The sequence below is a fragment of the Danio rerio genome, chromosome 8 (assembly GCF_052040795.2).
Source record: "Danio rerio strain M-AB ecotype USA chromosome 8, GRCz13ab, whole genome shotgun sequence".
Classification (NCBI taxonomy): domain Eukaryota; kingdom Metazoa; phylum Chordata; class Actinopteri; order Cypriniformes; family Danionidae; genus Danio; species Danio rerio.
Genome location: NC_141028.1, coordinates 24,994,980 through 25,009,399, shown reverse-complemented (window position 1 = coordinate 25,009,399; position 14,420 = coordinate 24,994,980). Strand labels below are relative to the sequence as shown.

At 35.2% G+C, this 14,420-nt stretch overlaps 1 protein-coding gene across 2 annotated transcripts in view; it reads right to left on the bottom strand.

Annotated features, from left to right (window-relative positions):
• samd10a (sterile alpha motif domain containing 10a) overlaps positions 1–14,420 on the bottom strand; it is a 30,039-nt gene that overhangs the window by 5,194 nt on the left and 10,425 nt on the right. For both annotated transcript variants that reach the window (XR_015497241.1, NM_001110398.1), the window contains 1 exon segment: positions 4,607–4,775. Coding sequence is in view for 1 of the 2 variants with exons in the window: in NM_001110398.1 (NP_001103868.1) it covers positions 4,607–4,775 (169 nt within the window). In the remaining variant the exon portion in view is untranslated.

Sequence of the window (14,420 nt, the reverse complement as noted above, 5' to 3'; positions counted from 1 at the left end):
CATTTCCCGCTTTGTATCCAACTGAGCCTCTCGTGCTGCGACTCTAAACACTTTAGTCCACAGCCTTGCAGAAAAAAAAACTCTGCGTCGGCCTTTTGTCCTTATGTTTTTTCCTTTTCTCTGGATATCCTCTTCTCTGGATCTCACCCAGCGTGTCTGTGATCTGGACGCTTTGTGTCCAGTAGATAAGGATTGTGGGGGCAGAGGAGTCGCACGGGTCCCTAGTGAGGGAAAGAGTTTTAAAGGAGTGAGTGGGAGAGAAAGCGCATCGAACACCAGTGTTTGAGTGGAGCACTTTGACACACTCAGATATGAGCCATATATTCACAATACAACTCTTCAAACTGTAGGAAAACATGGTGAAATAATGATGAAGGACGTCAGTATGGCCAGTGAGTCTTAACTTTAGGAAATAAAATGTTTTTTACTGATGTAGGAAAAGAGCAGTCACCTTGTTGTGGTCAAGGGGTCAAGGTTTGGTTGGTTTGCAAGGACACATTTGCTGTTTCTAGTAGATGGTGAAACTATTCCGTTTGGCAGAAAGTATCCCCCCACTAATGGCCAAGAAAAAAAAACTCTACATACAAACTCTGTGGTCAGTCAGTTTTTATCCAAAACACAGCAAAGCAGTATTATTTTGACATATTATTACAACTTTTTTTTATTCTTTTTTTTTATTGAACACTTGATTTTGAACAAAGCCTGAGATCCACCCAACAACAAAAAGAAAAATAAATAAAAACAGTAATACTGTAATAATATGTACAAAATCAGGAGTGAAACATATCTGATACAGTCTCATATTTAACCAAAATTGTACAGTTTTCTTTTACTGGCACCATTTATTTTGGCTGTGGTGTATTCTAAACCAATAATGTCCAGTAGATAGAGCCTCCAGAATAGAGGAGCAGATGGTTCTAGCCATTTTTTCAAGATAGTTTTTTTTGATGGGGTTCTTCTCTAAAGAAGTAGTTGCTCCGCCCCGTTACTTTGTTTGGGAAACGCACCCCTGCATGACAAAAAGCAATGGGTTGCATTGAATCTGGGATATTATTATAACTTTTATTAATTTTGAAATGTCATGTATTTCTGTGATACTTTTCCAGACTTCGGTGACATATGATCCATAATAAATCTACAATGTTCTTCTTAAATAAATATCTTTGTATTATTATGATCAAAGCTGGAAACAGTTCAGTTGCTTAATATTGTTAGTGAAATATATACATTTAATAAAATGGGTTATATGTACATGGATATTTTCAATTTCAGCCAGCCAGCCTTAGTGCTTCAAATGAACTGTCTTTCCATTATAAAATGCCACGTTTAAGGATTATTTTCTTTAAAAAACAGTGGTCTTCACTGCCTGATAAACATACGATATAAAGTGGGTCTCGGATCGAACAAGAAGCATTGCATTAAATTCCATTTCCCCCCGAATGTCTTTAAAAAAATGTTTATTTTACCCCAGTATTTTCAATGGAGTTTCTGTGCTTGACTGCTGATAATAGCAGCACTAGAAGTTAAACAGTCTTTTATCTCATTTTACACTTGAACAACTAAATGAATGCTTAAGTCTGTTTATGGATGCTGTAAAAAAACTTTATGAAATTGAAAATAGTCCCATTAAGCTTTCATCAGAAGTTTACCATTGGCTGAAAAACACTAGCTATGCATACACTCCATTACATTTCATATTACAAAAAATCTATATTTTATTGGACTTAATACATGATAATCAATTTAATAAAAATGATGAAAAACTACCATTTAAAAATTGATAATTAGATCATTATTATTTGATGAATAGAACTTTAAAAAGTCTTATTTGTAACATTTTTATCACAATGTAAAGAACTGTATTCTATGGTTAAACGGTACTACAAACATTTTTAATATTCTTACACTACGTGACAGAAGATACTATATCACCAGTGGCCAAATTCTTTTTTAGAAGTGTTCAAAAGCTTAAAAGTTAAATATTGTTTTCATTGTTCACAGTTCAGACAAGAAGCTAGTGAAGGTTTTGAAATGATTCATATTTATTTTCTTGGTTAAAAAGAAAACTAAATGGCATGTACAGTATATTACTTAAATAAATGGCTTAAAAACAAACTGAGAATCCATACAGGGTTTAGCATAATTGAGTACAGCCTATTTTGAAAAAGAATTTGTATCCATTTCTCAGTGAACATAGGTAATGTATTTTGGTGCATTTAAACAAAACAGATTTATTAAACAGATATATTTATTAAAATAATATTTTAGTCACCAAACATATTTAGAAAGTTAATACAATTAAATTCAGCTAAATATCGCAAAAATAAATTACAACCTACAAAATTTCTTTCTTTTGATTTTTCCTCTTTTTAAAACTTGTATTTAATATTTTTCTATAACATTTAAATTTGGGTGTACCAGTTTTTGGACTGTCATCGTAAGTGATTTTGTTTGATAAGCTCAAGATTTGGCATCAGTACAGACTAATCTAATGTATATGCACATATATAATATTGTACAGCTTCCTATTAAATATATAAATTTAAAAGATAGATTTGTGAGGGGTGTACTTATATATGCTGAGCACTGTAAGATTTCTAAACTCATTATCATTTTCATTATCAGTGTCTTCCGCAAAGGCTAGAACATAAAGATCATTGTAATATATTGAAAACGAGGCAGGAAGGAATAAAGGATTGTGATCTGTAAAATGAAAAAGTACCAGTTCTTTGACAATAGGCATTTTTGGGAGAGTAGATGAGCACAAGTTGGCTGACCTTCGGCTAAAAGGATAATGCCTCTGTCATACCACATGACATTCAGTAGATGTGTTGGTGTCCAGGGATTGGTTGAACTGCTGAGCATGCAGTGCCTTTAAAATTTTTTTGTGCAAGTGACGTACAATCCTAAAACCTTTACAGTGACCACTGCAAAAAATAAGTTTGTACCACAGTACTTTTTTGTTTTCTAGTATAAATAACCAAACATACTTAAATCAAGACGTAATTTCATGAGAAGCAAAATAGCAAGACAGTACTTAGTAGTACTACTATATGTCCAGTTACATAATTATGGAAGTTATTGAGTACAGGTTTCCAACATCTTTCATAATATCTTATTCTGTGTGTTCAACAGAGAAAATTTAATTAAATGAAAAGTGATTAAATAATTAAATAAAAGAAAGAAAAAAATGATTGGGTGATCATCTTTGAATGAACTACCCTTTTACAGTTGTAACGGTAAGAAGCTGGACATAAGATTTAGGAATCCATGTGCAGTTCACTAAATAGAGAACGGTCACACAGGCAACAGTCAAACACAGGATCAAATGGGTAAATACAGGTAATGCAAAAGGTGTGCATAAGTCTGCGTAATAAGTCCTTGATCAGCTTCTAGCTGCAATCATTGGAGAACTGGAACAGGTGTGTGAGTTGCATGATGGGAAATGTTGTTCATAAAAGTGACAGAATTGTAGTCCCGGTGAAGGTGCGTGTTTACCAGCGATCTGTAAGGGATCGCTGGTGATTATGATAATAGTGACTTTAATTTTATTTTTTATATTTTTGTACAAGAATAATTCACAGACATACAATTAGACCTTTTTTCCTCAATCCTCAACCAATAATAAACCTAATTATTTTATTAACTGTTTACAAAATTAATAAAACTGTATCTTGATCAATTTTACAAAAAGCAAGAACATATCATAATAACACCATGTTTTGAATTAAAGAGTTAATTCACCCAAAAAGATTTAAGATGTGTAGATTACTTTTGATTACTTAGTACAGCGTTAAACAACTTTTTTTTTTGGCTGAAACTGTGGTCTCACAGTTAAACAGTATACAGACTAAACAAAAGTAATACTAATCTTACCAGTACATTTTACAATACATAATATTTTCGCCAAGGCTATGGATATCATAGTGTTGTGAAAAATCTCAAACTTCCTTCACAGACAGATCATTTTTCTTTATAAGAACACAATGTATCATCAAGAATCATGGGTATTAAGTTTGTTTTGCCTGTTTATGTTTGTTTTACTCAATGTCATTGACTTGCATCTTATAAATCACAAGGGACTATGATTTTTTAATTTTTCTTTGGCTTAGTCCCTTTCTTAATCAGGGGTCGCCAAAGCGGAATGAACGGTCAACTTATTCAGCACATATTATATGCAGCAGAGGCCCTTCCAGCTGCAACCCAGCACTAGGAAACACCCATACACTTTTGCATTCACACACATACCCTTCGGCCAATTTAGTTTACTCAATTTATCTATAGCACATGTCTTTGGACTGTGGGGGAAACCGGAGCACCCAGAGGAAACCCAAGCAAACACAGGGAGAACATGCAAACTCCACACTGAAAAGATTTTACAATCATAAATTCGTAAATTAACAACAAATTTTCATTCTTTGGGTGAACCATCCTTTGAGTTTAAAACAAAGCACTGAAAAATGAAATCATGTCTGAAGTGCTGTTTATATAATGTATTATTATATGAATATGCAGTATCCTATGAATAATGGCTCAAATATAAAGAAAAATGCTATTAAGTACATTTTATTTTGTTTCATTGTGTGTTTTACATTGAATTGCACACCTGTAATGGCGTGGTGGGAGAAGGCTTCCACGTAGGTCAAGTAGTTGTGCGGACAGTGTTTCTTTAGCCATCTGCACACGTCCTGCTGAGACCACAAAACCACTGGCCTGGAGAGACACGGCAAGGTGGGGCTGGTGTGGTAAACGGAGTAAGATTCACCTGAACGTAACTGAAAGAGAAAGAAATAGAGCATGGTACAAAGAGAGCGACAGGGAGGCTAATTTAAATATGCATTTCAGCGAGAAGTAGGATAGAAAAACAAATCTAAGAATGTGACAGAATTATGTCCGTCCTTCCGGAGTCCTACTGTGCATGAATGCAGGACTTTTTATAGCACAACTAATTCAAAACCAGCCTCTGTAATAAAAAAGAAACAGATAAACAGCTCTCCCCCCTCCCACAACCTCTGGGAAATAAACTTTAAAAGCAGAATAATAACTATTTTCCATCTCATGCATCGGCACTGATTAAGATGGATGTTTTCATCTGATTGGCCGCAAAACAGATTCCACACATAAATGAAGACCGTTCTAGAACGATTAGCATTCGTTACAATGGCTGCTCTAGTGATGCGAGTCACAATAACACTCGCTTGACCTTCAGCCCAGACTTCCATATGATTGCTTAAATAATTATGCTTATATGAAATCATCCAGCAAAGATAATTCCCACAAATCATCCATATTTAGAGCCAGTGAGAGTTCATGAGGGCTGATGAGACTGAGTTTAGTGCATCTGTGACCTACAAAAATTATGCTGTTTACTGTGACACCATAAAAAGCATTGCAAATATTTACACTCCATGGTGTTGGGTGTCAAATATGCATTAAAAATAAATACTTTTAATCAGCAAGACTACAATAAATTCTCTCATTTTGAATAAAAGCTGTTCTTTTAACTGTGTTCCTTAAAAATACTGGAAAATAAACGTTACGTTTTCAACATAACAATGAGCACCAAATCAGCATATTAAAAAGTATTTCTGAAGGCAATAATGACTGCTGGAGTAATGACTGCTAAAAATGTATTATTTGATTCACATGAATAAATTACATTTTAAAATATATGTTTTCAAAATATAAGCTGAAAAGTGTCATTTTAATATTTCACAGGATTACTGTTTTTTTAAAATGCTGCTTTGGTGAGTATTAAGTACATCATTGATTATATTAATCAGTTTCTATACCTGAAAACTGTTAGATACTTGAAAAACCTGAAAAGCAATGTTCATTTTATTTGTGTCTTTGCTATATTGTACTATTTTGTTTAATGAGCATAATATACAGTATACACCCACCCGTCACTTTATTAGGTACACCGGTCCAACTGCTTGTTAATGCAAATTTCTAATCAGTCAATCACATGGCAGCAACTTAATGTATTTAGGCATGTAGAAATGATCAAGACAATCTTCAAACCAAGCATTAGAATGGGGAAGAAAGGGGATTTAAGTGACTTTGAACGTGGCATGATTGTTGGAGCAAGATGGGCTGGTCTGAGTATTTCAGAAACTGCTAATCTACAGGGATTTTCATGCACAACCATTTCTAGGGTTTACAAAGAATGGTCAGAAAAAAATATTTAGTGAGCGGCAGTTCTGTGGGCACAAATGCCTTGTTGATGTCAGAGGTTAGAGGAGAATGGCCTGACTGGTTCCAGCTGATAGAAAGGCAACAGTAACTCAAATAACCATCAGTTACAACTGAGATATGCAGAAGAGAATCTCTGAACGCACAACATGTCAAACCTAGAGGCGGATGGGCTACATCAGCAGAAGACCACATCGGGTGCCACTCCTGTCAGCTAAGAACAGAAAACTGAGGCCACAATTTGCACAGGCTCAGCAAAATTGGACAATAGCAGATTGGAAAAATGTTTGCTGGTCTCATGAGTCACGATTTCTGCTGCAACATTCGGATGGTAGGGTCAGAGTTTGACATCAGCAACATGAAAGCATGGATTTATCTTGCCTTGTATGAACGATTCAGGCTGGTGGTGGTAGTGTAATGGTGTGGGGATATTTTTTGGCACACTTTGGGCCTATTAGTACTAAAAGCATTGTGTTACCTGAGTGCTGACCATGTCCATCCCTTTATGACCACAGTGTACCCATCTTCTGATGGTTACTTCCAGCAGGATGACGCGCCATGTCATAAAGCGCCTCACTAGATCTCAATCCAATAGAGCAGCTTTGGGATGTGGTGGGGAATGGAAGATTCACATCATGGATGTGCAGCCAACAAATCTGCAGCAACTACGTGTTGCTATCATGTCAATTTGGACCAAAATCTCTGAGGAATATTTCTTGTGCCCTGTTGAATCTGTGCCACAAACAATTAAGGCAGTTTTGAAGGCAAAAGGGGGTCCAACCCGGTACTAGTAAGGTGTACCTAATAAAGTGGCCGGTGAGTGTATACCGAACCATACTGAAACCATGGCAGGAGCCAAACCGTGAGCAATGTGTGCAATATTAGCATCTCTATTATACATTATATTTTCTATTTCTTAATGTGTTGGGTCGCCGTAAATTCGGTGTCCTGATGCAAAACTGGTTTCACAAAAGAACTCATTTTCAGTCCCTGCGCTTTGCATATTTTCTTCCTTTCCCCAGTGTTCCATTTCATTAACAGTCATTTATCCTCGCAAAATCACAGTTCTCCATTTTCTCCCTTCTCCCTCTATTTGTTTTGTTTTTCTAAGCCATTTGCCGCCATCTGTACCCCATCCCTCAAGTTCATCTTCAATTTTCTTTCTCCTTCACAGTTTTTGCCCCAACTCCCTCACTCTCATTCTCTCTCTTTCTCCCTCAGGCATTTTTCTACTTTCTGCCTTTGCTGTGTTTGCCCTTGAGGGCAGCGGGGAATTCTTTCTTTCTGCAACAGCAAGAAATCGCACACATACATTTTTGCACATGCACATACATGTATTCATGTATTCATGCATGCATGCACACATATTGGCTGAATAAGTGAGTGTTCCATTCATTGGTTTTGGGTGTGATGCGCAGCTCTCTAATAGCTGTCTCTAATGCTCTCTGTAGAGCATGCAGTATGTAAGCACACTGAGCAAATCTGCCACTCTGACTTCTATTAGTGTCACCATGAAGTTGAAAATGAACATTTGTTGTTTATTGTAAATATTACAGTATCCAATATAAATAATTTGCCATGCACATATATTTTGTCCTTATAATCTTTAAAATAACACAAAACACTAAACTACATTTACTGACGTTTTAATCAGACACAGGCGACACAGTGGCGCAGTAGGTAGTGCTGTCGTCTCACAACAAAAGGTCGCTGATTCGAACCTCGGTTGGGTCAGTTGGCTTTTCTATGTGGAGTTTGCATGTTCTCCCTGCGTTTGTGTGGGTTTCCTCTGGGTGCTCCGGTTTCCCCCACAGTCCAAAGACATGAATTGGGTAGGCTAAATTGTCCATAGTGTATGTATGTGTGCGAATGAGTGTGCATGGGTTTCCCAGTGATGGGTTCCTATATCATGTACTTTAAACAGAAGTTATTCTTACACATTCATTAGATAATTCTGTTTATTTTAGTAGTGACTCGTAACTATTCTATACTGATACTAGTAATATCTTTAACATTTTTAGGAGAGTCATAATTAGGATGTCAACTATTCTAGTTGTGACAATACATATTTTTTATACCAGTAATTATTCATTAGGTAGTAGAGTATCAATTAAATTATTGACACTAGTGCCTATTATTACAGTACATGCTAGTACTTAATCATTACATACTAGTGTTAGTATGTGTTATATTCATGCTATGTAGATAGCATTTTTTCATTAGTTTTCATTAGTCACTCATTTAACACTCAAAACAATAAAAACATACTAATACTTATAGCTAGATACAGGTAATTATCGGTTATCTACTACTACATATTCAGCAGATATTATTGTATGTATGTATTTATTTATTTATTTATTTATTAATTATTATTATTATTATTATTATTATTATTATTATTATTATTATTATTATTATTATTATTATTATTCATTCATTTATTTTCTTTTCGGCTTAGTCCCTTTACTAATCTGGGCTCGCTACAGTGGAATGAACCGCCAACTTATCCAGCATATGTTTTATGCAGCAGATGCCCTTTCAGCTGCAACCCATCACTGGCAAAATTATTATTATTATTATTTAGTTTTTTTTTTAAATACTAGTACCTATTAGAAATGTTTTAGTAAGACCTATTATTTTTCTTAGAAAGACTTTTAATTGAACTCTATGGTGTACGGTGTCTATTCTAACTATGACAAGATGAGTAAAAGCAACCCTGACTAAGCTATGATCTATTTATAAGCAACAAGTATCTAACAAATAAACACAGATATTTAATGATTAAAGTGATAATTCACCCAAAAATGAAAATTTACTCACTCTTTTCTCACCCTTTAGTGATTACTTTATACGTTTCTTAGTGATTACTTTATACGTTTCTTTATTCTGTTAGATACTAAAGAAGATACAATGAAGTGCACTGAAAACCTGTGATAATTGACTTAAATAGTATAATGGTTACAGATTTACAGCTTTTTTTCAAAATGTCTTCTTTAGTGTTCAACAAATGAAAGAAAGAACAGGATTGGAACAAGTACTGGGTGAGTAAATGATAACAGAATTTTCAGTTTTGAACGAACTATCCCTTTAAGTCCTAGTATGTAATAATACATCTAAAAAATATGTACTAGTATTTAAGGATGTAAAATATGCACTACATAATAAAGCAGCTTAGTTGTTGGATTAATGAAAGCGAATTTTGTAAATGAATGTGACCAGTAACTGTTAAACTTTGCCAATTTTAATGAGCATCATCATTGAATTGCACTCTCTGGCAGAAGATAGTGTCTCATATAATAGGGCAAGCTGATGCAATCTTTCTTACTCCACAAAGTCCCTATAGGCAATGGTTCAGAGAGAGTCTATACATTACAGACAGAATCTGTCAGTGTGAGAGGAAGTCACACCACTTGAACGTGTGCTATTAATTATTTACAGCCCGGGATCCATTCACACAGACCCCCGAAGGATCAGTGCGTGCACAATAAAGGCAAAATACAAACCCTAACCATCAGAAATGCCCCAGTACACAAACGAATACATAATAGTCACATTTTTTGACTACAAATAGTCAATAAGGACTGGAGTTTGTTTTATTTAGTCTTTGATCATTCCGAGATGTCACGGCTGTGAGAAACGGCGAGTCTTGGCAAAGTTTATAGACGATAATAACAGTGCTGATGAAAGTGGGGAAAGATTTGAGATAAAAGTGACATGCTTTCTATTTTCTTTTCTTCTTTATGTCTGGGATGAGCACACTGTGTGGTGAGATGTCAGTAAGTCTTTTATGTAGCAAGACACACCAACCTGCATTGTTAAGAAAAACACTAATAAGTGTAGCGGGTTTGAACAAAGCATTTGTGTATGAAGCCATTAGGGGAAAGAGATAAAACAGAGCTGTTTCGCTGCCCTGACAAAAGTAGGAAGAGGCTAAGAAGGTGTATCATTCATTAACGGTGGTTTAAATTAAGGCTAAAAAAAGTGCAGGGGATAGTTAGAATCTCATCAGCTTCTGTTTGGGTTTTTCCGGAGGAATGAATTAACATGGACCTCTGATCACGCCAAGCTTTTGATCATGGATTCACTTTTTGGAAATCAAAGGCAAACAGCCTGAACCTTTGCACTGTGATCCGGTTCAGCAAAATCCAACAAATTTAAACCCAAGTTCAAAAGACTGACCTTATGTCTGCTGTTCCTCTACCAATTACACCAGAAAAAAAGCAAGACCTGTGAATCATTTAGAGATTGCACTGGCATTTCAGACTTGAAATGGATGAACGGATAAACGTTAATCAATTAATCTGGAAATATATGCGGTTAGTAAAACAATACAAATCTTTGTTCTTTATCAAGTATATGCAAAGAATATACTGATCATTTTAGGTAATATAATCTTTTTTTCTATGTATTTATGTATTAGGTCCAACCCAGGCTCATTCTGATTACGTACCCCTGTATACATATCTGGAAAGAGCAAAATACATCCCAGGAGCTATGTATTTTTGCGTTTTTTGTTTTCGCAAATCCACTAGAGGCTGCTGTGTAAACTTTTTCAGACCTGCACTTCTCACGTAAATCCACCAGGGGCTGCTTTTATTTAACTGTATACTAACTGAATGACTGACTGACCAATCGACTGACAAGCCTTCCTCCTTTCCTAAACCCAACCTAGGACTGCTCGATTATAGGAAAAATCATAATCACGATTATATTGGTCTTAATTGTAATCACTATTATTCAAAATGATTATCAGTTGAAGTCAAAATTATTCGCCCTTCTGTGATTTTTTTTAATATATATAAATATTTCCCAAATGATGTTTAACAAAGGAATGTTTCACAGTACTTCCTATGATATTTTTTCTTCTGGAGAAATGCTTATTTGTTTTATTTCGGCTAGAATAAAAGCAGGTTTAAATATTTTGAAACTTATTTTAATAGCTCAATATTATTAGCCCTCTTGAGCAATATATATTTTTGATTGTCTGCAGAAGAAACTACTGTTATACAATGACTTGCCTAATTACATTAATTAAGCCTCTGAATGTCACTTTAAGCTGAATACTAATGTCTTGAAAAATATCTAGTAAAATATAATGTGCTGTCATCATAGCAAAGATAAAAGAAATCAGTTATTAGAAACGAGATATCAAATTATTATGTGTAAAAATGGGTTGAAAATAAATCTTTCCATTTAACAGAAATTGGGCAAAGGGTCGCTAATAATTCAGGAGGTCTAATTATTCTGACTTCAACTGTATATATACAGTTATTTGCCTCCCTGTAAATAAGGAAAGGGAAATAAATACAATAGAATAAAAAAAGGAAACAATCTGTGCTTTAAGCATCTTCACTGTAAGAAAAAAAAAACTTTAATTATAGCTACAAAAGTCATTCAGTCAAGAGCAGTGAGGGATTTTCTCCAATTGTTGTTTGACTAATGATAAAAACAGTCGGCAGCAGGAATATTGCGCGATGTCACTTTAAGAATAGTGCGGCTCTGACATGGTTTCTCTTTCACGTGTCTTTTGATTCTCAACTGGTTTGTTTATTACACAAATGAGGGTTAATATGAATAATCACTAAACACCGTGCACTGACCCAAATGTGCATGTATTTGAGCATTAAAGCGCTCGCATTTAGATGGTGTTAGATGCTCGTCTCCGAGGCTAAACGCGCACACACACACCAGCATGCGCTCTTTCGCACGTTTAAAAACATGAATGATTCGAAGGTAAATCAATGAATGATGCGCATCCCGTGCTGCAAAAGTTACATTACAGTACATGCTTTTAGTCATTTTCCCGTGGAACTGAGCTGTGCAGAGCAACAAAAGTGTAGAGCTGGAAAGGAGGCGGTTTATGATGGAATAATCGTTTATTTCGATTAATGTTTTTTCATAATGGTTTGAAGCCAAAAACTGGATTTTCAATTAATTGCACAGCTCTAACCCAACCAATAGTGTTTTCTAAAGCACAGATTAACGCACCCATACACCTTCCTAAAAAGCAATTATGGAAAAGAAAAGCCCCCTGATTTTTACCACGTTTTCAGATTTTACCACGTCCTTACCCTGATATTTACTTGTTTGTTTTATTTTTTGGCTTCTGTTTTTGTCTTACCTAATTACTGCAATTGTTTATCACCAGACTCAAACCCGGTCATTGTGGTCAACTCCGCTATGCATCTCAAGTCCGCCGACGTATGAGTCGCGCAACCGGGTATACTGTTATTCCAGTCGGGCTACCAAAATTTATCAACAGTGTGCCTGGCAGGTTTAGATACCCCGCTGGTACTTCAGGCTACAAGATTTTGTGATTCAGCTGGTAAGCAAGAAAAGGAACGCCGTCATACCTCCCCTTATTGTTCATTTTAAAGATGAAATGCTCTGGCTACATAATTCATGATCTCCAAAAATGTATATAGGGGTACATTTTTAAAACGAATCTCTGTTAATTAGTTCACTTGGGTTCAGCAGTACATTTCAATTCATTTCAAGAAACCTGAACACTAAATCAGCATTTTATAGAGATTTCTGTATCACCCTGATGACTGAGGTAATTCAGCTTGGCTGCCTCATGGGATAACCTACTATAAATACATTTAATAAACAGGGTAACAATTTATTTGTTTAATTCTTCCTATTAACAATCCATTTTCTATGACTTTTAGCTCCTAGTTTGCTGCTTATTAATAACTATTGAGTTAATATTTGTGATCATGCAGAATATGAACTTTATAAGTACAAATAAACAGCCCAAATCTTAATAATAGACAGGTAATCAACCACTAAGTGAGAATTGGTGCTTAAACTAAAGTGTTACCAAAAACAGTCTAAAATTGTAAAAGAATATACACAACACAAGATTACTGTTTCTACTGTATTTTGGATCAAATAAGTGAAGCTTTAATAAACCTTTTTCAAAGCCATTTGTTAAATAATGGCGCCCCAATACTAAAGCATTATTTTCAAAGAAAAGTGTCTCCTATCAAATGCGTTAGCACCATTTTAATTTAGCAAATTAGTTTAAATCCTCATATTTAATCCAGTAGACACAAAATTTCCAATTGAACAGCTGAGAGGAGATAAAAAAAAACTAATTTAGCACTAGAAAACGAGAAATGGAAATGACCACAGAACACTGGACCTGCCTTAAGTAATTACTTTTGAATGCTATTAATTAAAGGCAGAACACAAACTCATTAAGATACTATTATCTATCTCAGTTTAACCAAATCAAGTTTGGGCCTAATTAGTATGTACAAAACCTGTCGTAAAAAATCTAAGAGGAGTCTAATTGCGCGGGCGAGACTGACTTTGACCCACAAAGCTCTGCAGACCCGACTAGAGGCACTCGCTTCGTTAATATGCTAATGCAGGAGATCAAATGAAGTTAAAAACACACATTACGACCCATATCTTTACTCTCAGAGGCAATGCTCAAATCAGCAGCGCTCATGTGACCTGAGGCCCACAAGACTTTAAAAGCCATTCTGAGGAGAGTGGTTTCTCTCTTCTCTACCCGCTGGCCTAACAGCGTCTTACTCTTTCTCCACAAACTAAACACGCTTTTAGATGGATGGCTGGAAAGAGAAAGGGAGCACTTCATTGCCAGATCCCCCTTCTTATATCTCTTTTAATGCACAAGTTTTCATACAAGTCTGTTTCTGAAAGGCGAGAGATGTTTTCCCACCATTAATCATGCAACGTCGGACAGCCATATACATTATATCTGCATACAAACTCTCTAATGGCACCTTTTAATGACTAAACTATATGGAAAATCTGAAAGCTTCCATAGCATTAGTTCTGCTGTATATAATAACTTAAGTTTTTATAGCCTACACCACCATTTTTCATAGCTGTCAAATGAATTTGCACTGCAAGTAGTAAAGTTACTTGTCTTATCTATTCATATGATACATCAATATGGTAATCAGTTTTTTTTTTGTTTTTTTCCCAGCACTGGTCTATCTCACTTATTTCATTACAACAACCTCAGGTGAAAATACATGCAGTTTTGGTCCTAAAATGGTTGTAATGATAAAAATTATGTGATTGCTACATAAAAATACCAATGTAATTTCTGCAGTAAATTATTTAAAAAAGACATTTTGGTCTACAGTCAGCTTCCATTTTGGGTCCTGTTGTCTCTAACAGTTTTTCCCACCATCTTACATGGACTCTACTTTTTCTATAAGGGAGGAAAGGGTAAAAAGATT